The sequence below is a fragment of the Micromys minutus genome, assembly GCF_963924665.1.
Source record: "Micromys minutus genome assembly, chromosome: 30".
Taxonomy (NCBI): Eukaryota; Metazoa; Chordata; class Mammalia; order Rodentia; family Muridae; genus Micromys; species Micromys minutus.
The window spans coordinates 16,413,987-16,441,653 of record NC_137965.1 but is presented as its reverse complement, the minus strand read 5'-3'; the positions used below and the strand labels follow the sequence as shown (position 1 = coordinate 16,441,653).

General features: G+C 41.3%; 1 protein-coding gene across 1 annotated transcript in view; it reads left to right on the top strand.

The window, feature by feature from the left end:
* Positions 1-20,934, top strand: part of NOX3 (NADPH oxidase 3) — a gene marked incomplete at both ends in the record, with an annotated part of 57,230 nt that extends 36,296 nt beyond the window's left edge. The window contains 3 exons of the mRNA XM_080941636.1: positions 7,781-7,927; positions 11,288-11,412; positions 20,808-20,934. Of these exons, the coding sequence (XP_080797762.1) occupies positions 7,781-7,927; positions 11,288-11,412; positions 20,808-20,934 (399 nt within the window). The remainder of the gene's footprint in view (positions 1-7,780; positions 7,928-11,287; positions 11,413-20,807) is intronic.
* Between the last annotated feature and the right edge of the window lie 6,733 nt (positions 20,935-27,667).

Here is a 27,667-nt window from a genome sequence, read left to right as displayed (position 1 = left end):
CCACGGAAATCAACAATCAAATGAGGCCATGGTTGCCTCTCCTAAGCATAAGTAGGCACCCCACTTTCGTTAGATGACCTCAGAAGACTCCAGTGACCCACTAGGCCTTACTCTTGTCCTATGGGAAGGTGGCAGCCCTAACCCTTGCAGTGCCTTGATTTATTAAGCGCAGAAGCTTTGGTGATTATTCTCCTGGTATGAGAAAAGATTTAAATTAAATATATCTTTTAAAACCTCCCTTTATTGATCTCAGTTCTCAAATTAAACATAGCCCAGTAAGTCCCCAAGGAGTCTTTGTGAAGCTTGTCTCGACTCCATTGTTTTTCATTACCTTCACATAGTAGATGGAGTAGCTGGGGGTTTTGTTTGTTTTTAACACACACACACAGATGCATACACACACACAAACACACAGACACAGATACATACACACACACAAACACACACACAGATGCATACACACAGAGAGAAACACACACACATATACATATACATACATATATATGTGTGTGTAGATAGATAGATGATAGATAGATAGATAGATAGATAAATAGATAGATAGATAGATAGATAGGTAGATAGATAGATATAGATATAGATATACCAAGAAGAGGTGTACCAAGAAGAAAGAGGAAGCCATAAGGTGTGGTTTGATTTGGTTTGGGCCTCCATTATACCATGGCTTGAAGCTCTGAAGTGTCACCATCTAACAATCTCTTTCATTTTGCTTTCTGTTTTTATTTTTGCTTTGAGAAAGGGCCTCAATCTGTAAACCAGATTGGCCTCAAACCCACAGGGATCTACCTGCCTCTGCCTGCCAAGTGCAGAATCTGTACATGGATGAAATGGCTGTGTGTGTGTGTGTGTGTGTGTGTGTGTGTGTACACCAAGGAGAGAGAGGCATCTGTACCATTGTACTAAAAGTGTGTGCCACCACACTCAGCTGCATCTCATTTTAGTTTGGTGGCTTTGAGTACTCCATGGAATACTAGCCCACCATCCGGATAATCACTGGTGAATGCTTCAGTAAGAATTAAATCTATAATTACAGCAGTCACAAAGATGTCTAGTCATGGGTCAGATGACAAACTAGTAATAAAGTTCTGGAATAACATGAGAAATGGTGGCTTTGAAGAAAAGAATCTTATGGGTGAAAAATGATTTACAATAGCTGATCTCAGTCTTATTTATAACATACCATAAAAATAATTTTATAATGTTATTGCTTTAAAGTGCTACATTTTACATGTTGGAAGGTCTTTTAAAAAAAGGGGGGGGTTAAATTTTTTTGTCTCTGTTGTAGTCATTCAGGATTACTCCGACAGTAGCAACAGCGGGATAGAACCTGGGATATAATAGCAGCAATTTACTGGGGAAATAGTACATTTTCTAAATGGCATTGCAGTCTCTGTCTTTCCAGGGATAAACGTTCTTTTTCACATCTGTTACTGTGCAGAGTCTCTATCCCATAACTGGCATGGAGCTTCTTTTTGTTCTGAGTCTTAGGCCCAGGGTAGAGACAGTCATGTATGCCTGGATGGAAGCAGGTCACAAAACCTAGGGCCCCATGGTGTTTAGTGGCAGTGTCCTGTTTTTATTTCTACATCTGTGTTCTCTGTGACACCCCCTTTTTTGCAGTGGGCTGTAAATAAATAGTTTTCCCATTCATTCTTTGTTAACCAATTTGAGGCCTAAAAAATCAAATATTGTTATATCTGGCTGCACTCTTGTGTGGACTTCTGAGATGGTAAAATTATTATACTCTGGGGAATTTATGAGGCCAAATGGATTAATTAGCAGCTTTTCCCTTCTTATTCTATTTTTGTTTATAAATATTTTTTGCAAAGATCTATCTCCTACTGACTCTGGATCATTCTGATCGTTACTCAAGTTTTACTCAGGAACCTTTACAGAGGAGCCTGGGTTATGGAACATGGAAAGGAATTGAAACAGGACAGAGTACACCATTATTTATGCAGCTCAGATCCAGCCTTCCATGACAGACATATATATGAGTTGGATCAGACCATAAGTGCCCACAAAGGGTAGAACAGTGAAGACCTATTCCAAGCCACGTGCACAGAAAGCCGCCTGACCTCAGAATGAATTCCTGCAACACCTGAGCCTACACTGTCTCTCCAAAAATGTGGGGTAGCCCTTGTTGCAACGGAAGTTCAAACGTTTATTTTACTGACTTTCTGCTTACTAAAATCTTTTAACCTTGGTTACTTCAGACCTCTAGTATCTGACGAGAGTTCTCAAAGCCAAGCTGTGTGCAAGGAGCTGATTTTAGGTTTGTTTTATTTTGGGAGAATAAGATGGAGAAGGCAAAGATCACAGTGCCTCGGCCCATTGTTTGGGACATTTGTTCTCCCAGGGACAGCGTCCTTTCTCCTGGGCCAAATACAGGGGTGGAATTCTGATATCTCTTCACAGTGAGTGTCCCCAGCATCAGAAACATGAAAGAGAGTCCAAGTAAATAGCCCTTTCTTCTGTTCAAAGTTTCCTCGTTCCTTTGTCTGCCTGAAGCACTTCTCCGGGGCCAATGCATTTTCTCTCCATTGCCTCTTGCACCAAAGAGGCCAGTGTCCCCACAAGTCAATTATGGAGGGGAAAGCTCACAAGGCAACAACAAGGAAGCAAAGGCATGAAAGGCCTCACAAACTCTAAGGATACTGGCACACATCTATGCCCCCGAGAAAGCAAGGACAGGAATAATTTCTATCTGAAAAAAAAAAATTAGAGTGTGTAGAAAGCTAAGATGTGGGCATTTTTTCAGATAACAAAGATCAGAACAGGCCCTGATATGAGTTTTTATTGTTGTTGTTGTTGTTTTAATTATTTTTGGAACACTGGGCTAAAAAAGTCCTTGAGTGCTCCGAGCTTAATGAATCACACAGAGCTTAGAAGATGATGCTGAAGGAAATGTGAATTGTGGACGCATTGCTCATGAGGTTTTAGAAGATGGCAAGACTGTAATTAATAACTCGACCGGAGGGGGTCATTGGTGTGATATTTTGGCTAAGAATTGTGAGTGCTGGTCGGGCTGGAGCTGAAGAAACAGCCATGATTCTCAAAACGCTGTGGTTCCAAAAACTGAAACCAAACACATTTCACAAAGGCAGTGGATGCTGGCCATCTGGGGCTACAGAGTCAGCTGCAATGAATCAGAGATCAGCAGATGAGCACCATTTGGGTGATGTCTTAGAGGTGGTCCCTCAAGGTCAGCCCACAGAAGTTGTGGGACATAGCTGCATCTCAAACCCATAACTGAACCTGGCACTGGGTAAGAGTCACCCACCTAATAGTCATTTTGAAGGCATAAGAGATGCAAGACTGGGGATCCATGAAAACTGGCTAAGACCTGCAGTGTCTGCCAGAGTCACACTGAGAGGTCATTAGGGAAGTTATAGCTTTGCTTGCAGTGGAGAGGAGGCCCCAGGATATCGGAGATGCCAACACTGAGGCTGAACTGAGACTGAGCCAAGCTCTGTGTGCTGAGGACAGAGAAATGGCAGTTGCCCAAGCCCCCTAGAACCTGTAAGCTTGTGAGTCCAAGATTTTAGACTTTTGCACACACTCTGTCTCTCTCTCTCTCTCTCTCTCTCTCTCTCTCTCTCTCTCTCTCTCTCTCTCATTCTCTCTCTCTCATTTTCTCTCTCTCTTTCTCCTTCTTATGTGTGTGTGTGGGGTGTTGATTTTTTGAATTTGTTATCATCAGCTGAAGGAAGAAGTTTCTCTGAAGATGGCTGAGCAAGTCACTGATCTCCGAGTATGGCAGCGTGTCGTTTTATCACTATATTTTTGTTTTTTGTTTTAAAACCACTAATGTTTGGTTCCTGAGTGATCTAGACTCTGATTCCTGGTCATCCAAGCAGTGTTGATATGTGTTCCATCTTGTGGAGTGGGCCTTCAGTCAAACCTGTTATTGGTTGGTTACCACCGTAAGCTTTGTGCCACTATTGCCCTAGAACATCTTTCAGGCAGCGCACTCATTATAGGCCAAAGAAAGTCTGGGTGGCTTGGTGTTTATAGTTCTCCTTTCTTAGTAGTGGGCAGCATACCTTTCTGCATCAAAGATGCTGAAACATAGGGGAGGAGGTTCTATGCATTTGATAGTGTGACGTTTCCATGTTCAGTGAGTTGCGTAGATGTTGTCTTCAGCACTCGGGCCTAGCTGTTAGATAGCAGAGAGCAATCTTTTGTCATGGAAACAGCTTCAGTTGTTGGAGATTCCCATGAGACCCCTTTGGCCAACAACTCAATTACTTGTTACCCAATCCTAGTATTGGAAGTTTACTTGAAAACAAAAGTTAGGACTCTGTTTCCCCCAAAATTTGGTGGTTTCATTCAGATAACCTTCATATCTGTACATATTTTATGACTTTTCTACTGTATTCTATTGTAACAATACCCCTCATATGGCCATTAATTTTAGCTTTCTTAATTTTAGATCTTGCTGTATTTTCTCCCTCAACTTCCTCCTCCATCCCCTTCCCCACTGGGTCCTTCCAGCCTACCCATCCATTCATAATTAGCTATCTTTTCCTAATGAGCTCTATCTTTACCCACCAGCATGTTATTCTATGCTTTGGTTCTATGGATTTTAGCTTGGTTATAATTGACTTAACAGTTAATGTGCACATATAAGCAAATCCACGCCATATTTGCCTCTCTGGATCTGGAATAACTCACTTGGGATTTTTTCTAGTTCCATCAATTTGCCTGCAAATTTCATGACATCGTTTTTAGAAGACTGAGTAATGCTCCATTGTTGTAAATGTACCACATTTTCTTTATCCATTCTTCTGTTGAGGGACATCTCGTTTGTTTCCAGTTTCTGGATATTATGGCCAGAAGAGTAATGAACATGGTTGATCAAGTTCTTGTGATAATGAAGGATGCCTAAGAGTTATATAGCTGCGTCTTGAGGTTGATCAATTCCCATCTTCCTGGAGAACCTCCACACTGATTTCTATAGTGGTTTTACACATTTGTACCCCCACAATCAATGAATGAGTGTCCCCCTTACTCCATATCCTGATCCTTTTATACCCAGTTCTTCCCTTTTGCAATAACAACATATAAAACTTGTTTATGTTTTTATAAAAGCCCACCATTAGGAGACTGTAGGCTTTTAAAGAGAAGTTAAACTTTTAAAGCATTGGAAGTTTTAAGGACTGTGGAGCTTTTAAAGGGAGACTGTGATGTAGACTTTACTATGAACATGAGATCTTGGGAACAAGAAAGAATCACGGTTTAACAACAATATGTTTGTGTTGACAAGGGATGAAGTGTCTTGGTTAGGCTTAATTTTCAACTTGACACAGACTGAAGTCACCTGAAAGGAGAAATCTTAATCGAAAAATTGCCTGGATCAGGTTGGTCTGTGAGCACGTTTGTGAGAAATTGCCTTGATTATTAATTGATACACAGTTGCCCAGTCTATTGTGGGCAGATGGTACTGGACTACATTTAAAACGGGGAGTTCAGCATGAGCCAGTGAGTGAGCCAGAGAGCAAGCCAGCCAACACTGGGTCTCCCGGTTTCTCCTTCAAGATCCTTCTTGGGTCCTTGCCTTGATGTTCCTCAGTGATGGGTGGTGATCCAGAAAGACAGATCAACCTTCCCTTTACCATGTTTCTTTTGATTTGAGTGTTTTATACAGCACCAGCATAAAACTAGAACAACATCTAACACCACCATTCCCCCATGGCTGTGCTCAAGTGTCTTCATCTAAGTGATGTCTCCCTTTGCTGTGACCTTTCCCAGACTGTCTCATTTCGTCACTGCCCTAATTACCCTCTAATGCAGTCAATACTTTATGCATTTATACATCAATCTCCTTCTCCAAGACACAAACTCCATAAGGATGGGCAGCATGTGTGTGTGCGTGTCTGTCTGTCTGTCTGTCTGTCTGTCTGTCTATCTGTGAGTCTGTGTCTGTGTCTCTGTGTCTGTCTGTCCGTCCATCTGTCTGCCTGTTTCTCTTGTTCACAACCATTGTTCCAGAGTGTAATTTGATATCTACCCACAGTGAGCATCACGTAAGCATTTGCCAGTGAGTAGATCAGTAGTGCTGCCTTCTGGTAGTGTGGACTCTTGGGATATTCAACATAAGGCGCTTTAGGTTCTGTTCTGCTTTGAAGCTACCTGAAAGGACTATGGGCTATACACTCCAAGGAGAATGTACACACAGCCGAGAAGATGGGAGACATCTTGTAGGGATAGTAATTGAGCTTAAGGTCCACGAGAGTGGTTCTTGATCTTCCTAATGCTGTAACCCTTTCGTACAGTTCCTCATGTTGTGGTGACCCCCAACACAAAATGGTCTTCATTGCTACTTTATAGCTGTAATGGTGCTACTGTTATGAATTATAGTGTAAATATTTGATATATAAGCTATGTGATATGTCACACACACACACACACACACACACACACACACACAAAGGGATTCAGACCTGTAGGTTTAGAGCCACTGTTTTAAGAGACTTCTCCTTGGATTAATATTTTGAGTTTTCATCTGAGCAGGAGCTGTCCAGCAAATAACCTCCAATTCTGAGATAAAGGTCTTAGATTCTCACCTCCTGTTCTTCCTGACTGCTAACATTACAAATCGCTGCATAAATCTGAAGAGATATTCAGCAAGATATTCAGCCTTGAAATACATTCTGTGATTTTCTTTTCCTTGTGATACTAATTAAATCTCATTTATAAATCTGATTCTGTGATGGTAAGCTTGCAAGCTGTGTGTGTATGTGTGTGTGTGTGTGTGTGTGAGAGAGAGAGAGAGAGAGAGAGAGAGAGAGAGAGAGAGAGAGAGAGAGAGAGAGAGAGAGAAGGCAAACACTGGCTATCAGAGGGCATGTTTCAGGTGGTAACTCACCAGACAGCACCAGAAGTGCAAACCAGGTCCAATAAACACTGCTGAGCGCCTCAGATGTTCCTTGGGTAGACAGAATAGATAAGAAATGTGAGAGGGGAAAACCAATTGAATTAACAGATTTTGCCTCCCATGGTTTCGTCTATTTAGACACAACTATCTGAAACTCAAAGCTCAACGGTAAGCCTTTCTTTGAGCGAACCCAGGCTGCTTGTCCCCTGCCATTTGCTCAGTGCAGAGAGAGTGTTTAAAAAAATTTAAATAAAAAACTAAAATGAAACCCCTTCCCATTTCACTGCATCAGTTGACACATCAGTTGACACATAGGCACAACCTCCACCTACCTGCTTTGGAGGACACTGATGTATCTCACTAAAAGGAAATTTCCTGTCTTGTGAGATTGCATTCTGTAATCACCATAATCTCCATTTTCAAGAGGATGAAGTGGATTAGTGCCAGAGCCTTGGGGAGGGGAGTCCTCTAGAGAAGAGAGTTGAAATCTAAAGCTTAGGTCATAAGTAAAGATGAAGGGGGCTGGTATAGCAGCTTAGCCCCTTTGGGGAGCAATGAAAGGCACAGCGAGTTATGATTATTAATCTTGTTCAGAAGAAGCTCGGCCAGAAGCCTGGAAAGTTGATCCTCATCCAAAGAGGTTGGCACAGTCCACGGAAACCCTGACTCCTTGAATTCACTCGGGGCCTTTTCAAACACAATGGGATTTTTCCCCCCAGAAGAAATCTCAGTGTGACGGTTTGTTCACTGATAGGGAAAAACGTATGATCTTGCAGAAGTGCCCATTTGGACTCAGATAATTTAATGGCTGTAAAGTAGCCTGTGATTATCAGCACATTATGAAAAGGGAAAGATATGCTCTCCCATCTTCTCTCCTGACAGGTGTACTTCTATTGGGTCTGCCGGGATGCCGGAGCGTTTGAATGGTTTGCCGATCTGTTATTTTCACTGGAAACACAGATGAGTGAGCAAGGGAAGGCTCATTTGCTGAGTTACCATATATACCTCACTGGCTGGGATGAAAATCAGGTATCAGTAAACCCTGGAATCTGTTACTGCTTCCATTCTTAAAAGAAACCCATTTCCATAATGAGCTGGGGGCTTAGCAGGCAGCAAAATAGAATTATCCTAAAGTTCTTAAAGGGGAGAGAGGAACGGGAATCAAGCCAGACTGAAAACAACTACTTAAGGTGTAGGAATAAAACGATCTCTAACTGTTGGGTAATGAACGCCAACCCAGATATGAGGAATCTTAAGGTTCGAATTTGTCATTTGAAGAGCCGAATCAGCGTCTTATCATTAATTGGCTGTGTCATCTGCTGAATTCCTAATTGCTTCTGATTCTGTGCGGCTCAGAGGGAAACAGAAAAGATACCATGTTGTTTCTCTGCAGCCTTTCATATTGAAAAGCATGTGAATTGGAAGATTACTCTGGATGCATGGTTTGCATAGGGAGTTCTTTCTCTTAAGGGGTTCTCAGAAAACATGCGCTCTGTAGCTTGTCAGTGCTGAGATGACCTCCAGCTTGGGTAGCTATTCTGCAAGCCACTGTAGTAATGAGGTATGAAAACTGAGTTGGACAGAAGTGGAGTGTGTCTGTGCATTGACTGTACAGCTTCAATCCTGATAAAGCTATCATGATTGGGGGTATAAGGGAAGACTAGGACATCAGAATCCAATTGGAATCTCCAAACACTGAAGTTCACAAAGCCATTACACTAGCTTGTGAATGGTGTGTTTTAAACCATGATTCTGAAGATGATCTTAGATGGTACCATTGATATACACTTTTAAGGAAAATAGGCTTAGACCAAGGAGCTATGCCTTATTCACCAAATTTATAGATTATTACAAGTTCTGCAAATGTCCCCTCCCTTCCCTCCCTCCCTCTCCCCCCCCCCAAGTCTGTCTACCTCCCCACATTATTATAACTCGGCTCTCTTCTTCTGTAAGTAAGCAAGACTCTGCAAAATATGTTTTGAATTTGTATGGTCTTAATTCCAGTCCTTATTTAGATATTTAACCCTCTGGGATAATTTGAAATTGCAGGTTTCTTGGGATCTTAATGAATGATATGGTGTTAATTACGTGTTCCAAACAAACATTTTCTCTAGCTAAGCGGGATTGTTGACTGATGGTCCATTTGGGGAAGCACAGACGTGGCTTTTGTCCTTTGCTTCTGAGTCCCCGCCTGTTCCTCCACCGCTGAAGTAAATTGGTCCCAAGTGTTCACTTAGCCAATCCCTGTCGCCTGGGATTTATGAGACTTGGAACTCTGAAGTGGATTTTGTGACAGCAAAATTCTGCCCTGCCTTATCTTTGTCCCTTTTGAGACTGAGATATAAAATATCCCCCCCACCTTAAATGAAAGCAAATTAAAGTTGATAGCTTCTTAAGTTTTCCCATGGCATGTCAGAAATTCTTCACACTTCCAGATTTCAAGCAGGAACTTGCTAATCTCAACATTTAAGGAGAAGAAGGAGTTGGTGTGTTTCTGTCAGTTAACTCGAGCACGGAGGGGCTGTGTTAGAAATAGCCCATTCTTAAACTGAATCCAACAACCTCAAAGTGGCAAATTGACAAGAACAGAAGGGACAGATGGGGGAGGGATCATGAAGGGCAACTCCGAAAGAGTTGGAGATTAATTGAAGAGTGGGCTGAGAAATATGGAGCAGATAGAATTCCAAATGTCGGAACACCAGAGACTGGGTGTTTCACGGTCATAAGCAGGGAAGGCCTCCAGCCCCACCCCCATGAGATAATACCATAATGTCTTAACAAGCATTTAGGGACCTTCACTGCTTTCCTGTGGTCCTAGGGCTCTTGACAAATAAATGCTTATGCATCCTACTGTGTGCATTCACTGCTTTCCCATAGTCCCAGAGCTGTTGACAAATGGGTGCTTATGCATCCTACTATGTGCATTCAGACTTTCAAGTCGTTTGCTCCTGGCGTTTCCACTCTCTGACATGGCAATCCAGACTCTCGTCCATTTTCCTCTCCTCGCTCAGCATGGAGTGCTGGTCCCAAACTCTTTTGCAATATGAACACCATTACCTAAGGTCAGACCTGCTTGACAGCAGTATCTGCAGCCTGACATTCTGAAGGCCAGTCTGCCCCTGTCTACTGGTCTGTTAGAACAGCCACCATAACTTGGATGTGAACCTCCGTCACTGAATGCCTTCTTGGACTAGGAAAAGAACCATTCTGGCAAGTCATATTCAAAGCAGCACAGCAAGATTGACATTCGAATTGTCAAAACTAGCAAGGCTTAGATGACTGGAGAAAAACTGACGTGTGAGCTTCCAGAGCTGATGGTTCTCAGGAACAGTGCGGAGCACACATACCCGAGGCAGGAAAATTAAGGTAGCTTCTAGAACTCACAGCAGCTGAAGTCAATGGCAGAGCTTGCATATATGCTTATAATGAGAATTGCGCCCCAGGCTCTTATATATGAGCCTCTAATTGCATGGTGACTGGATGAACTCACTGGGTTTGAAGCCAGACACTTGCAGAGCTCCAACCAGACCTGTAATGTTCTCTTTCCCCAGTAGCACATCACCACCTTCAAGTGTAGCCCCCAGCACTTAAAACCTAATGCTGTATGCACTTGGCTCTCTATATTGTTGAGTTCCACATCTGTGTGTTCAACCGAGTACTGAAAATATTGGGGGGAAAAATACATCTGTGCTGAAGGCATGTGCCCATCTTTTTTCTTTCCATTATTCCCTAAACAATGCAGGACAATTCTTTTCCTGGTTGTCATTTGGCACTAAGGTTTTCTAGACCACTGAGACAGTTTAAAGTGTATAAGAGGATGTAAGTAGCTAATACACAAACACGTTTGAACCTCTGAAGACTTCGATATCCAGGGAAAGGGTATCCAGTCCTAATATTTGAGGATGACTGTTCATCAAACCATGTCAACTCAATAAGCAGATCTGATTGTAAGACCCAGCTTCCTCCTAGGTACTTTATGGCACTTAGTCTGGAAATGGTTTTTCCAAATCCCCTGGATTAAATGAATAGGGACAGGAGGGAGAGATTGTTTTTTTGAGAAGTTTTGCAGTAATAAAACTAACTTGTTCAGTGTATTCCTTTAATCATATTTGCTGTATTAGCATTATTCTTGCAAAAAAAAAAAAGGCTTTCCAAGCTTTGCATATATACTATGTACAAGAAAGTGTTGTCCCAACAAGAATCAGTACAAAGACAGATGAGATCTGTACTTGTCCTAAAGCACGGCATTGGAGGTGTCTGTTAATAAAGCATCTCAAGCCATGTTTAAAATATTTTAAACCCATAAATGATGGTAGCAAGTTCATCTTTTATTTATAGATCGTTCTCATGGTTTTCTAATGTCATCTGATAATACAATTTCTAACCTAGGCAATTCACATAGCTTTGCACCGGGACGAACGTCTGGATGTAATTACAGGCTTAAAGCAGAAGACCTTCTATGGGCGACCCAACTGGAATGATGAATTCAAGCAGATTGCCTACAATCACCCCAGGTGAGCAAAGCAAGCTTTCTTCCTCTGCCTGCCAGGATCCTCCCTGAAGTCCAGACAAGCTGTCACTGGGGGTGGGGGAAGGATGTTAATCTGCAGTCAGAACTGAGAATTTTGGTCCAAGATTTTAAAAACTATCCACCTTAGAAAATATAGCCTTGACTGTCTTATATTTCAGGAACCACAAACCTCTGTTTAACTGGCTGACAGATTCAGACAATTATCGATTATGTTGAAAATCTTCACACTTAACCTCAATTTAAAGTTGGTATTTCTTAAACAGCATATGCCTTCAAAAAAAAAAATCTTTTCCTCAGAGTTAGTCTCTAATTACCCAACTAGAGAATTCAATTCTACCCAGCTCCACAGTGTGTCTAGCACGTCTAGCAAAAAAGCAAAGAGAAAAAAGTGTTCTCAGACAGAGGGGGATTTGGCGTGGTGCTAAAGAACCCAGATTTGGAGCTGGGGTGTTTAAGCATCTCTCCAGGCTCTGCCATTCCCACGGATATACCTTCGTCAACTAGTCTCCTCCTCCTCTAAAGCCTGTAAATAATACTGCTTGCCTCCCAGGATTCAGAATAAAGATCTAAAGTGTCTGAGGCAGTTAGGGTTTTACTGCAGTGAACAGACACCATGACCAAGGCAACTCTTATAAGGACAACATTTAATTGGGGCTGGCTTACAGGTTCAGCGGTTCAATCCAGCACCATCAAGGTGGGAACATGGCAGCATCCAGGCAAGTGTGATGCAAGAGGAGCTGAGAGTTCTACCTCTCCTTCCGAAGGCAAATAGAAGACTGGCTTCCAGGCAGCTAGGGTGAGGGTCTTAAAGCCCACATTCACAGAGATACACATACTCCAATAAGGCCCCACCCACTCCAACAAGACCACACCTACTCCAGCAAGGCCACACCCACTCCAACAAGGCCACATCTCCGAACAGACTGCCTGGATCAGAGGTCAGAGGCCGATGAGGAACAGGTGGGGGTAGTAGTTTGGTAGGAGGAGGTTGTGAAGAGCAGTTTCGAACATGTCCCAGAGGCTGAGCGGGCATGAGTTGTTACGGAATGGGACATGACCCAAGCCGGGATGAACTCCCACTCATTAGCATGGACATGAACTTGAGAATTGTATCGAAAACACAAGATATGGACAGTTTCATTTTTGATGTTTAGCTTAAGATACTTCCCAAGCCTTCATACATCCAGCAGGTGGTGCCTGCAGCAGGATTTGGGTGAGAACCTCAGCTGAAGGTATCTGCATGTAAACTGTGTGCGGAGGCGCAACGCCAGGATAAGTGCTCGAAAGTTCCAAGATATGTTCAGGAAGCAAGAAACCATAATCTCTATGTGTGTGTTACGAAGTTTAATAGACATTACTCATATCTACCTTAGCAATCAAGCCATTTGAGGCATTCTGGCTTTCTATCTGTTCCCTCTATCACTAAATTAAAATCTACCACTGTGTCTCGGATGACTTCTCCATTCTCCACGATTGCCTGTGTATTTTCTCATTGGTCTTCCTTTATTAATCTCTCTGTAGTTCCCTGGTACCTTTTTCTGCTCTGTAGAATTCTTTTATGGTGAGTATAATTCATCTTTTGATCAATTCAGCTCCTTTTCATATTTTTCCTTATATTTTCTTACCGCTAGAACTATCTATCTCTCTTAGCTGCCTGGGTGTCTGTCTGTGTTCACGGAACCAGCTCTTTTGACAGACGTGTTGGGTGAGGAAGGGAAGAAGGAGGGACGGAGTAGCATTCAAGGTTCATAAGCCTCCAATTGCAGTATCCTTGGTCCATGTGTAGTCACTGGGCTTGCATTGCCCCAAGTGCTGAGAGACACACCCCCGCAAGCCGGAAGTACAGCTTCCGTGGGAAAGCCTGCATTCCGAGAATGTTTTGTGACGGTCTCAAGCCTCCTTGATCATGTAGCCGAGCGGGAGAAGTGAGTAGATACTTCCATCAGCTCTGAGGAGCAAGCTTAGGTCTCTGCTGTTTCAAGGCAAGCGTTTTCTCTATGAGATGTCGCCCTAGCCCAGCCTCAAACTGCAGGCTTTAAATTCATGTGGACAGCTTCAGTCTTCAGAGTAATGTCCCTGCATTGACATTGTGTCGCGTTTGCCTTTATCATAATATAAAGTTGACGGCCCAATGCAGAAGGCCCTTCAAACCACTTCATTTACCCATCTTTCTTCACTTGGAGGCAATGAGTCAGAAGCACATGGTGTTAAGAAGTCAAAGACAAAACCAGCCTTGTGCAATCCTGGCTCAAAGAAAAAAAAGTGCTATTTCAGGCAAGCCTGTTCCATGTTGGTAGTGACCGAGGACTCGAGGACAGTTTTATCTAAGCTGTAAAACATGGTCACCCCATACTAGAATTTGCATCAGAGAACACAATTGCACAAAATGGCTAGCTATGTTTCTCAGTATGGTAGCTGTGCAAACTCTTCCTCTGGTACATAATCTCATGTCATCCAGGGGAGAAAAGAATCCTGCAGTTAAGTCATTTCAGAACCAAGACACTACTGACTACTTCCTACCTGAAAAAAAAAAATTAATATCAGATTTGTAAAAGCTTGAGACTCCAGAACACACTGGCTTATTAAATTGCTTCAAGCATCAATATAATTAATATTAGATAAATCCATGCAAAATCAATCATTATATCATCCCTGGAATGCCAGGTCCCTGGAACCCTGCAAATCTCCAGCATCAAGCTTAGCACCGCCCTACTAGGAGACTTTTAAAATGACCTCCATAAAATAATTTTTTTTGTTTTTCTTCTGTGTAAAAGGAGATTTATGCTTAATGAAGCTTTTAATGAAGAAATTACAGAAGGAGAATGCCAATAAAATCTAATTTTTAAACAAGAAAATCTAATATTGAGAAGTATTGCAATATGCTGGCCTTTGTCCAGATAGAAATGAAACACAATCCAATCACCGTTCCGCACAAAGGACAAAGTAACATTAATTTTCTTCAAGACGGTTATTAGAGAGATAAACAGTATGTTCTCCCCTTATTATGTCAAGAAGATGTTTGTTCCCAAGCCCACTTGACTTCTCTCACAGGACCGGCTTCTCCTGCCATTAGCTGGTATCTTTTGGCAAAGGTGGGTCAGGAAGAATTGCTGGATTTGTTAGTGGCCTCAGAAAAGATCCTTTGTTCCCCAAAGCCTTTGAAGTAGGCTCTCCACCATTGGCACAAAGCTAGGCATTCTTAGCTCTAAGTCCTGTAATCACATTTACCTGTTCACTCAAAGCCAGAGTTCGTTCCTGTCCTAAGAAAAAGTTCAATCAAAAGAACAGGGGAGAAAGGAGTGCAAAAAAAAAAAAAAAAAAAAAACAAATTTTATAGAACATGAAAAACACCACCAAAAATAAAGCTCGGAGGGAAGCAGATCAAAGCGGATTGAGCAAGTTCTAAAGGAACCAGAAAATTGCAAAAATAACAGTGATAGAGAAACAAATTGTTGGCATCAAAATGAATACAAATGAGGACCAGGAGAGATGATCTTAAAATAGATCAAAGACTGGAAGCAGAAAACAGGAAAGTATGTTCCGCTGTTTTTATCTGTAATTAATTTCGGTAATTATATCAGCTGATGTACAGAAACATGAGTATGGTACTAAAAGACAATCAGCAAATAGCAAATGAGTACATGTTTAAAGAGGTCATTTCTCGCTCTGCCCAAACTCTCCTGTATGTGACAATTGCCAGTAACTTCAGTTATACGAACACAGACAAGTATCCTGTGCACAGAATTCGAGCCACCCTCCCATTAAAGTCCAATCGCCTAATTAATTCTTGCATTGACCCCTAGGACTTATGAGTCTCTAGGAATGTGTCTTATACAAGAATGGAAGCTCTGTCTCGTTTTCTGTAAACTCTCGTGATGCTGCCAACCTTTAGACAAGTGTTCAGAATCAGAAAATCATTTTCAAGATGACAGGCAGAGTAATAAATATAGCTTTGTCATATCTAGCTATGTTTTTTTTTTGACAAACACACATTGTACATCCACTCACGCCTGTGGACCTGTGGCTCAGCTCTGGTGAGTTAATTGACTAAGAGGTTGGTCTGTAGGGCTTCAGTCTTTGATCTTACACTTTGGAAAGTATTTATAATTTTCTGCTCTTGACTTATCTGCTGATATCTTCACTGTGCCTTGTAGGTGTGAACTTTATGTAATTAATTAGCATAAAAACTTTCGAGATTTTCCCCCCAGTGTTTATAACTTCAGTAAGAGCTATTCTTAATAATGAGGGGCAAAGACAGAGAGGAATGTCAGCATTTGTCAGTACAGAACCATCCAACTCAGACATGAAGATGGTGTCAACCGACTATAGAAGTGGGAGGCGCCTCTAATTCGTATGACATGGATGTATTTTAGACCCCCATTGTTTTCAAAATTGTTTTAAAAAAATACCTTCTTACTAAATTGAGTAAATGTGTCCATCTGGAGTTACATTTGCTTGTGTGCACACCCTTCAGTTCTCATTTGTACGTGCATATGTGCAAAAACGTTGTTAAGTGATATTCTTAGGAAATTAGCATTCTGATTATAGCATACCAGGCCCTTTATCTAACAGGGTATCCTAAACATTCATTATATGACTAAAATGCTCAGAACACTCAAAGAAATAGATTTAAATGTAAACTAACATGTGATCGATAATAGCTTTGAAAGAAAAGTAGAACCACCATATTGGATGGTGGAAATATTGTCCCTGTAGCTAAATGATACCTTTTCTACCAGAGAGCATCCAGCACTCTGGTTCCAGTGGAGTAAAAATTCCACAAAAATTACTAGCTTTGCTTGTCATAGAGGGACTAAGATAGTAAGTAAATAGTGGGTAGAGTTATTACTCTGTTAACTTACTTTGATGGCATTATTCCAGGAAATTAGGAGTTGTAGAGAATCCTTTGGTTGTTGATATGTTTACATGTCTTAGTAGAATGAGGGTAAGGGAAATTCTGGTAATGGAGAAATTCTGAGTTTCTAAGAACTAGTAGAATTCTGAATTTCTAAGATCCAATGGTATGAATCTACTAGTTTCCTCCTCTTCTTTCTCCTCCTCCTCTTCCTCATCTTCTTCCTCTCCCTCCCCTTCCTCCTCCTCCCATTCTTCTTCCCCCTCCCCCGCCTCCTTCTCTTCCTTTCTCCTCCCCTTCCTCCTCATCCTCGACTTCCTTCCCATCCCTACTCCATAAGAGCAACAGCTTTACCCACTCATATCGACGTCTCAGAATGAACATGTGAAGGGATGACGCCGAGAGAACAGACACGAGACTCCTGAGTGCGCAGTGGCGGTCTTCTCTGTCAGAAGAGATGGCCTGCTGGAAAGTGAGGAAAGAAGAGGCTCACGTGCGCTTTATTAGTAACATCTTCAGCCCCAGGTGAACAACTCAGTAAGGAGGACACTGCCTTAGTTACTTGCCTTGATGCCATTACCAAATACCTGACAAGAAGCAGCTCAGAGAGGACGGGTTTATCTGGGCCCATGGTTTGCAGAAGCATGGCTGAAGGAGCAAGAGAGGCTTACTCATAGTGTATCCACCGTCGGGACGCAGAAGGCAGTGACGGATGCCTCTGCTCAACTAGCTTTCTCCTTTGTTTTCAGTCTGAGACCCCAGCCCATGTGGTCAGTCTTCCCTCCTTAGCTTTCTCTGAAAATGCCTTCAGTCCTCCCCCTAAGGCTCGTCTCCTAGGTGATTCTAAATCAAGTTGACAGTCAAGGTTGACCACCATATACTCTGAGAAAGCCAGTACCGCCGACTGCCAGGCATCGCTGCGATATGGGTTACAACAGAGAGAGCCGGCCGGCCAGCGCAGCTATCAGCTGTGGTTATGAAAAAGATGGTGTTGTATAAAGTGTAATTACGTGATATATCATTGTGGAGGCATTTCTAATGGAAAACATTCACTGGGAAAGATTAACCAGAACTTGTGTGTCCACTGTCTGAAACCAAGTTTGTAGCTCTCGGTGCCTTCGTCCTGAGCTTTCATAAATCCGCAGGAAGCTTCTGTTATCGATTTTATTTGCAGAACACACTCAGGGTATAAAGTAATTTGATTTTTTTAACAGGGTTTAGGGTCTGCCCCAACAGGGTTATAACTTACCAAGCATAAAAGCCAACACATAAAAACAAGCATACAATTTAAAGAGAAAAGGACTCTTGCTTGCGGAATTGGTGGGGAGGGGGCGGTGAGATTACCCCCAGGCATATCCACACACCCATCTCTGTCTGGGAATCTGGGGTTGAAGGTGCTGAGATTACTCCCAGGCACACCCCCATGCCTATCTAACTGCTTGGCTGAAATCTCCTGGTGGGTGATATTTTGGATGCTTTTCATGCATGGTGATGCTCAACCTTTTTTTTTTTTTTTTTTTTTTTTTTTTGAGAGAAAAATAAATAAACAAATCCCACAGAGAAGAGCATAGCGGTTATTTAACAAACATGGGGGGGGGTGAAAAGAACGAGTCTTCTTTTCTGTTTATCGGAGCTCAGAATCACTCTGTGGATGTTTTTAACCATTTTTTTTCACCCTCTGTGAAATCTGCCCTTTTCTCATCAAAGTCAGCCACTCATTCCTGTGTTCTGTGATCCAGCTCTGCCCGCGTGCGCAAGCTCTACAGCTTGCAGGCTCTAAACCGAGGGATAAATGGCGTCTCGTGTGTTTATACATCTTTTGCACAGAATCTTCTTTTTTCACTCTAAGCAATTGTGGATAATTAAATTTTTATGGAAGAAATTTTTTTTTCTTCAGCAATCCCGTTAGGACTCTGTTGCCCATAGCCTCATAAAGGAAAAAGAAGAAAGAAGAAAAAGAAGGAGGAGGAGGGGGGGGTGAGGAGGAGGAGGAGGAGGAGGAGGAGGAGGAGGAGGAGGAGGAGGAGGAGGAGGAGGACGAGAAGGAGAAGGAGAAGGAGAAGGAGAAGGAGAAGGAGAAGGAGAAGGAGAAGGAGAAGGAGAAGGAGAAGGAGAAGAAGAAGAAGAAGAAGAAGAAGAAGAAGAAGAAGAAGAAGAAGAAGAAGAAGAAGAAGAAGAAGAAGAAGAAGAAGAAGAAGAAGAAGAAGAAGAAGAAGAAGAAGAAGAAGAAGAAGAAGAAGAAGAAGAAGAAGAAGAAGAAGAGAAGAAGAAACCTGTCACATTTGTGCCTTAACCATTTTGTGCAGATTCTCACAGCGCCATAGTTTATGGGATGCATTCATGACCGGGAAACCCTATATTGGCGCCGTAAATGCCAAGGCTGGTAAAAGAAGGCGAGCAACAGGATGCCTTACTTGAGGGAGACTGTGGGGCGAGAGATGGAGTAAGCGATGACCGCTGGGTCATGACTGAGCGGGTATCAAATGGCCTTCGCGAGGCTTTCTGGTGACCGCATAACCATGGCTGCTAGGGGCCCTGAGTATGGAAAGGTTTGGACTTCGCTGGCCAGCGCAAAAGCCACAGCCTCAGAGGAGCAGGGGAGCTGCGAGCCCCTGGAAATAGCAGTGGTACACCTGACGGCCCACAATCAGAATGCTTTGAGAGGGGCTCTTAAAGGCAGGGCATCAAAGAACACCATCTGCTTCTCCAACAGCGACACTGGCTATAAACGAAAGGCCAGTGCCAATCTGTGGGAGGAGGCCAGTGACGCTCACTGATGGGAAAACGTCACCCATAGGAGCACCTTTGAGACCGAGTGCAGGGATGCCTCTGGGCACCATACCCACAGCAAAGGTGTGGCTCCTGTATACTGAGAGCAGGGCCAGGGCAGGGCTGGCCATGCCTCCCTTCATCCTCAGAGAGAAGCTGGGAACACAGAGGAGAGCTTGAGAGAAAAGATCTCCAATGCTTCTGGTCTGCTTTACATGAAGCAATAAAACTTTGAGAAGATAATTAATGTGCCAAAGATCATGGCAGCCAAATGATGGAAAAACAGCAGCCTCCTTTGCCATTTGTACTTCCATAAACACCTGGAAAATACCTAAAGTCAAATTATATAGTATAAAAAAAATTTTTTGGGGGGGGGAATACTTTCACAAACTCAATCCCAGATGTCTTTGAAAGTGACACTTAGACATTTAAATATGGTCTCATTTGCAGAGGAAGCCATTTGGTGAATTCTTTTGAAGGTTGTTTAAACCATCACCTTCTACCATGGGCATCATGGTCCCAGAACACATTGTTAAAAATAGGACTCCGATGTGTGGCAGAGAACCATGCTACCATCCGTATAAGCCAGAGAGCAAAGCAATACACACACTTACTAACAAAAACCAGGTAAAAGGAAGACAGGCAGTAGAGCAAGCTGGCTCTGGATCTGAAGAAATTCTCTGAGGCAGTATGGCTCATAGGGCCATCTGCCTCAATATTACCTGGCTTCATACCAAACATATTTTTCCTTGGATCCCAGCCAAAGAATCTCAATTATAACAAGATGTCTAATGATTTTATGCACGGTGATGTGGGGACTTTTGATCTAGGCTAGAGTAAGTACTTTAGGTTATGCTGGAAATTAGGACAAGGAAACACCACAGGGCACAATGACATAAACAATGGGGAGGCTTTCAATAGGGGCTGGCATACCTTGAACCCTTAAACCAATATTCTGCTTATACAGGAGTCTGGGGTGCTCTTGTGATGTGAAGCAAAGCATCATCTTCCACACTATTTTTGGAAGTACAAGGAGCAAGGGTCACACTGTTTGGAAGAGATGCTTGTCTCTTCCATCTCTTCCTTTAAGCCTCCTTCGCAGACTTTAATATACACTTTATTATCTATAAGAATGGCAAGGTTGAACAAGTTATTAGTCATAACCAACCCTTTTATGATACCTTTTGAATAAACTGTCTAACTTTGCTTTCAGTAGAATACACAATGTCATTGTTAGATTGCATATGTAAGACCTCCAGCCCGGCCCAAAATCATGCTGGTAACAATCAACATTATTGTTTACTCGCTCCTTCAGCAAACCTGTGGTCTTTGTCTCTTAAGCGAGACACTAGCCATGGTGCTGGGGTAGAAGATGATGAGTTGGAAGTCCTGATTTACGCTCTAGCCACAGATCCAAGAAGATGTTGACCAACTTCACCTGACTAGAAACCTACTGTATCCCAACCCCCCTGTGCTATTATCAAGACCCCCATCCAGCCTCTATCTCCTTGGGTCTCTAGCTCCTGCAATTCTGGGAATCACAGGGCTCTGGGAAGTTTGACTACAAGCAGGAAGGACTCTTACAAAAGAAGTGGACAGATAATAAAATAAATAGCCTGACCGCAGTGTCTGCTTTCTAATCTCCTAGGCCTGCCATGGTTTCCTACTGGCCTTGCCAGTAGGAAAGGAACATATAACACTTCCTGCTGGCCTGCTTCATATAACACTCTCTCCTTTTCTTACCCCACCTGCAGCAGCAGCATTGGTGTGTTCTTCTGTGGACCCAAAGCCATGTCAAAGACTCTTCAAAAGATGTGCCGTTTGCACTCATCCTCGGATCCTAGGGGTGTTCATTTTTATTACAACAAGGAAAACTTCTAGATGTTGGAGGTACCGTTAATGCACTGTCGAAGAAGCTAAAATCGAATAGGCCAAGGGTAAGGATTTTTTTCCTACAAAGAACCAAATAGGCAGCATTTTAGACTTTATGCAGAGGGCAACTGTAGCCTCGTCTACTCCACACTATGATTCCAAGAAGCTTAAGTAGCCGTAAATGAGATCACGTCAGAATGGGCTAGCTAAGTTCTGCTGTCATAGGAATTTACTTATGGGCACTAAAGGTGAACCTCATATCGTCTTTTATGTCATGGAGTTTATATTTTTTGACAATTTAAATATGTAAAAGCCAGGGTTGGGCACTTAACTAAAATGTAGAAATCATGAGATTATAAACTTAGGCCATAAGCCAAATGGGGCCAGTGATATGTAGACGATGTTAATCATATGTAGACAATGTTAATCATATGTAGACAATGTTAATCATATGAAGACAATGTTAATCATATGAAGACAATGTTAAGCATATGTAGACAATGTTAATCATATGTAGACAATGTTAAGCATATGTAGACAATGTTAATCATATGTAGACAATGTTAAGCATATGTGGACAATGTTAAGCATATGTAGGTAATGTTAAGCATGCTTTGAACATGCTTAGAACATGCCTAGAATGCTGACATCTTTCCACCCTGTATGACATATACACAAAAACTAAATTCCATATTTACCTTCCTTCTTTTCTTCCTTCCTTCTTCCTTTCTGCTTCCTTCTTTCCTTTGTTCCTTCCTCCATTCATTCATTCCTGATTCTCTTCTCCCTCTCTTTTAACAAACAGTTGCAACTCAAGCCAAAGTCTGTCCCTCAAGACATCTTGAAATGATTTTGGAAATTTCCATCAATTTAGTCTTTTCTTACACTTCTCTCCACCAGCATTCATGTTTTAAAATCATTTCATCAAATAGATCAAGAGCGACTTGAAAATTAATGAGCCACAGATAGCAACAAGTGGGTTCTTTAGGTAATGTCGACAGAACGTCATTAGTGGTTTTTCAATTTTTTATTTAGGCTTCATATCAAATGATTAACTTCAGGGGATTCTTCTGACATTCCTATGCCTGTTAATATCAGTGTCCAGCTGAAAATGCCTAATGACCATTATTGGGAACTATACACCACATCATATTTTTGGGGTGTCTAGATGATACATCATACATAATAGAACAAAAGCATTTGCTAAAATTAAGATAAACTGTGCTTTACAAATGCTTCTTATCATTGTGGACGATCATAAAAAAAGTAAATTGATCTGATAGGTTTTAACTTTATAAATCAGTCAGCTACTTAAGCTTTTCCGTGTGTTTCTAGAATACAAATTGATTGTTTACTTTTTATTATCATTAGATTATTTTTTAATTTCAAGTATGAATTTTACTCTTATAGTCTACAGGGTGTATTCAATAATATCTCATGCATGATTTCTACTGTTCTGCTTATTAATTTCTCAGTGTATAAAAATATCAGATAGATGATAGATAGATAGATAGATAGATGATAGATAGTCAGATACATACATACATATGTACATAGAATAGATACATAGATAAATAGATAGAGATAGTCATTCAAACTCCAATTGGAAGATATCCAGATATACTACTCAATTATTTTCCCATTTAAACTTAATTTAATCATTATTGCTAGCAGTTTCTATAGCCAAATCTAACCTTTAGCCAGAAAATTAAATACATTAACTTGTTCCTTTCAATCATATTCAGTTATACTTTTCTTTCTTTGACTATGTGAAAATAAAATGTATTGTTTGATCATGCAATTTTGTCTAATAAAAAAAACTTTTTCTGGTAGAATATCAAAACTACATTTTTTTTTATTTCTGGATATACTGTGCAACATTTTAAAATATATATGCTATGAGATTCTCGCCTATCCAAACAAGAAAAAATATATAAAAATTTGAGTTTCATAATGTTAAAATAAACAAATTAAAATGGAAGCAATTTATTCAAAAGAGAAGCCTTCCACAAAAATTATTCAAGGTAATTTGATACATCAATAAACATAAACAGGAAGACATTTGAAAATGGGTACAAGTGGTATTAACTGAATTTGAATGTTAAACATTCTGAAGATAGTCAATTTGTTCTGAATGTCTCCACTAGGTGAAACCCCAATTAAATTAAAATTTTCTTGATTTTAGGAAAAAGAAAAAAACTAATGAGGGGAAGAAAGAGAGAGAGGAAATGAAAAGGAGAAGGGATGAGATAGAGGGAGGAGGTGGAAAGGAGGAGAGGGGGGAAAGAAACAGAAGGAAGAACAGGAGACAGAAGGAAGGAAGGAGAAACTTCCTGTGTGTAGAAGAAACCATCTTGAAAGGGAATTGTCTTGTCTAAAGCAACCAAAGAGGAAGCCTGCATTAGCTGCTAGTGAACATCAGTAAGTGTGAATACAGACTTCTCATCAACCTCTCTGGCTATCGGTGGAATTGCTTGGGCCTTCTTAAATTAACTTTACAAAAAATGAAAGCAAAGTACAGGCTGCCCAAGCAGAGCCAAACGGGACACATCGTTTGTCTCTGGAGTAACTGCCAAAAGATATCCCTACTCATGGAGGGAGGAAGCTCAGTTTACCAAAACACAATGATCAACAATGAACCAAGAACAAGCTAAAAAAAAATTGATTTGTCAGAATCTCTAAATAACAACTGCAAAAAAAAAAAAAAAAAAAAAAAAAAAAACAATAAAAGATTGGTTATGAATAATTGTGTCAGAGTAGGGCAGGAGTAGGGATGTGTGGAGACTCACCACATGTTTTTTGAGAAAGAATGTTTCCCTGATCCTGACAGTGTGGCTAGGTTGGCTGCTTGCTCATCAAATTTTCTTTGAGGACCCCACTCTTTCTCCCTCTCTAGCATTGCACTACAATTGCACACAGCTCAGCTTTTTCACATGGGTGCCACCGGAACAGCTCGAAGCAAGCATTTTACTGACCGAACCATCTCCCCAGCTCCTGAAAGAGTATTTTTAGAATGTAAAAGTGAAATGCTACAAATCAACAGGACACTGGAATCCAGCATCCTGCAGTTTTTATATTGTTTGGCAAAACAGAGGAACTACTGTGCAGAGTTGTTAAGTTCTATAAGTAAACAAATGAAGTTGATTTCTTATGGTCCATTGCGCACACCATTCCTTTTAGCAATGGTGACTCCATTCATGGGTTTTGGTTGAACCTAAACTGTTAACTAATTTGGGGGATGATCAAGAATTGTGAAGATTTCCAGTGAGCTGTTTTTTCTGCTTTAGTCTGAGGCTATCCTGTTCTGTTTCCATTCAGCCGATCTTCTCTGGCTCTACTGTTCTTGAACTATATTCTTTGCCCTTCAGGTCTCTGTGGACAACACTCTGGCATTTTCTGATATTTCTACCACTGTGGGGAAGTATGGAGCAAACTCCTTTCTCTCTACTTTATAAGTTGCTTTTCTTTTAATTTTTGGTTTACATGGTTAAATAGTTCTTTTATCTTTCAGGCTCAGAACATTTTGACAAACATTTCACATAATTTTTTTTTCTATTCGAAGCCTTGGGGGCTTTCCTCCACGTCAAGGACGTTTTCTTATGTTAGGTGTTTGGATGCATTTGTATGTTGTTTCTCCCTTTTAGAGGCACCAATTGTTTTAATAATGGGTCCTTTCCTGCCCTAATGATTCTAATGGTTATAATCTCTTTGTATATTTTATTTACATTAATTTCTCTACATTTTTACTGGACTAGATTATTCCTGTTGGAATTCAAACCAATTTCTACTCTTAAAAAAGAAGAAGTACGGGGCTGGAGAGATGGCTCAGTGGTTAAGAGCACTGGCTGCTCTTTCAGAGGTCCTGAGTTCAAATCCCAGCAACCACATGGTGGCTCACAACCATCTGTAATGGAATCTGATGCCCTCTTCTGGCTTGGAGGTGTACATACAGATAAAGCACTCATATACATAAAATAAATTAAAAAAAGAAGAAGTAAATATATGATGTACTATCTAATATTACCTGGGCAGTATTCAAAGGTGGTTTTTTTTTTCAATGTAAACCTTAAATCTTAGGACTCAGGTTAACTTGGATAAACAAAAATTATAAATCAACTTCTTCCTGCTGTTCAGGACACATTTTGCCACAAAACTAAAATGAACTAACACAACCTCTGTTTTCCTCGTTTTTTACATGTGGGGACTTCAGACTTGGAGGTATAGTTGATGTTTCAGTGATGTCTACTCTGCCTGTACAGGTTGCAGATGGCCAAGTCAGCTGGGTAGCGATGTTGCTTTCAGCTTTGGGCCTCAACATTCAATGCATGCTCATTCTGATGTGTTCATTTTGTTTCTTTCTAATTTTTCTCTCTCTCTTATTCAGGTGACACTCTCATTGAACTCTGCAAAGCATGACTGGCGACACATTACTTTGGTCACAGTTTCTACCCGGTCATGTTACAGATGCTTAATTGATTCTTCCATATTGTAAATAGACTGTGGATTATTTTCCTCACTTACCGTATCTAACACCAAGTAAAATAACTCATCTATGTATCTCTACATCTACCTCTCTATAGATTCAGTTACCATATATATATATATATATATATATATATATATATATATATATATATATAAAATCATCTACCAACTGTCTATCAAATCATCTATCATCTATCAATCTATCAAATCTGTCATCTATCAAATCAATCCATCCAATGGTTCATCCATCTATCTATCCATCCATTTATCTATTTCTTTTCCTCTTCCCTCCCTCCATTGTCTTTTTTACTAAGACTTAGACTGCACCAGATTTTCTAGCCCCATTCTACACTCTGGAGTCTAGTGTGAGTTTTTCTGCCTCTGTGCAGGGGGGCGGCGTGTCTACAGTGCATCTCCATGTGGAGAGCTCTCAGGGGCTCCCTTCCCCAGAAAAGGAACTCAACTCTCTTCATCTTCTCCTCACACATCCACATCTGCACAGCAGAAAAGGGAAAGTTTACTTCCCAGAAGTAAAAATTTCAACACAATTTCTCACTAGGAGTTTTTGGCTCACCAAGAAAATAGCAAAAAAAAAAGAAAGAAAGAAAAAAAAGAAAAAGAAAGAAAAAGAAAGAAAGAAAGAAAGAAAGAAAGAAAGAAAGAAAGAAAGAAAGAAAGAAAGAAAGGGGGCATAGAAGCCAAGTCACACTTCTGCTCCCACGTTGCTCCTGGGGCCCTGTCCTCTCTCCTTCATTTGGTGTGTGTGTGTGTGTGTGTGTGTGTGTGTGTGTGTGTGTGTGTGTGATCATGTGTGTGTGTGTGTGTATGTGTGTGTTCATGTGTGTGTGTGTTCATAGGTTCATGCACATGTGCCTGAGCATGTGGGAGCTTGGCTTAAGGTGTCCCCCTCCTTCATGGCTTTCTACCTTCCTTTCTGAGACAAGTTTTGACCCTGGTGTTCATCTGTTCCATCAAACTGCCTGGCCCACCAGCTCCAAGGAATCCCCCTCGATCCATCTCCCCAGCACTGGATTAACGGGTTTCCATCACCATAGATTTTTATACTGGATTTAGAGATTCAGACTTATGTCCTCATGCCTATACCTCAGTTCTTATATTAGTAAATTTTCATTGCACTGTGACCAAAATACCCAACAGAATCCCCACACAGAGTCAACATTTTCATTGGCTCATGGCTCCACAGGTTCTCCATCCATCACAGCAGGGAAGGCTTAGTGGTAAAACTAGCTTCTTCAGGACAGGGGGGCTATTGGCAGCAAGTCTTCCCATGAGCAGAGCAGAAAGCAGAAAGAGCATCATGAAACCAGAAGCTGATATACTCTCCGATGCCCCTCCCGTTGGAGCTATGTCTACTAGCCAGTTCCTATTCTAAATACCCCACACCCACAAAATAGCACTCCAGGCTGGGAAACAGAATTCGAAACACTTCCCTGTGGGTGACATTTCAGATCCAAACCACTGTGCATCAATCAAGTTTTTAAGCCGTATGTGATCACATTTGTCCTTTATCCTTCTTCTTTATTGGCCAATGCGTGCAACACTCGGAGGGTGAATGCCCACAGCATCTTCTTTATTGCACACTAACTGGCTTATTATCTCCACAACTGTGGCCAGTTTCGAGGCCTCTGGTGCCCTACGCCCAAGAAATAAAATGCAACTCTATTTTTATCAGCAGATGAAACCAGTGGCAAAGTTACTTTGAGAAACAGTTCTATTGGCTTCTGTGGCATAAGCAATGCTTTTCGTCCACCTCGGATGCATCTGGTGTTCATCTGTTTGCTGATGAGACCCCAAACTAAAACTCCAATGTAGACACTTCCCTTGATTCTCCATGACATCCCAACTGACAAGAAAACATGACATCCTCACTGACAAGAAGGATCATCTCATGTTTGTATATGAAAATGCAAACTTTTTTTTTACACTTACAGTTCTGCTCTTCCTCCAAGTTTTATTTTTTTAGTTACAGCAACCATCACCTGCAGACACCATCAGTAATAAACATGAAAAACTTCCAAGTCCACTTTGTCTCCCCTTGATTCCTGAATTCTGACTCTGAGCCTTGTCTGAGGTCATTATCTTAACGTGTTATTTATTTCTTGTTTCCAGTAACTATTGCAGAGGGTTAGGCATGCATGGCCTGCAATATGTATAATCCAAACCTCTACGTGAACACTATTTATGTTCCTCATCCAACCCCGAGCAAAGAGTATATACAAGTAAAATCCACCCACTG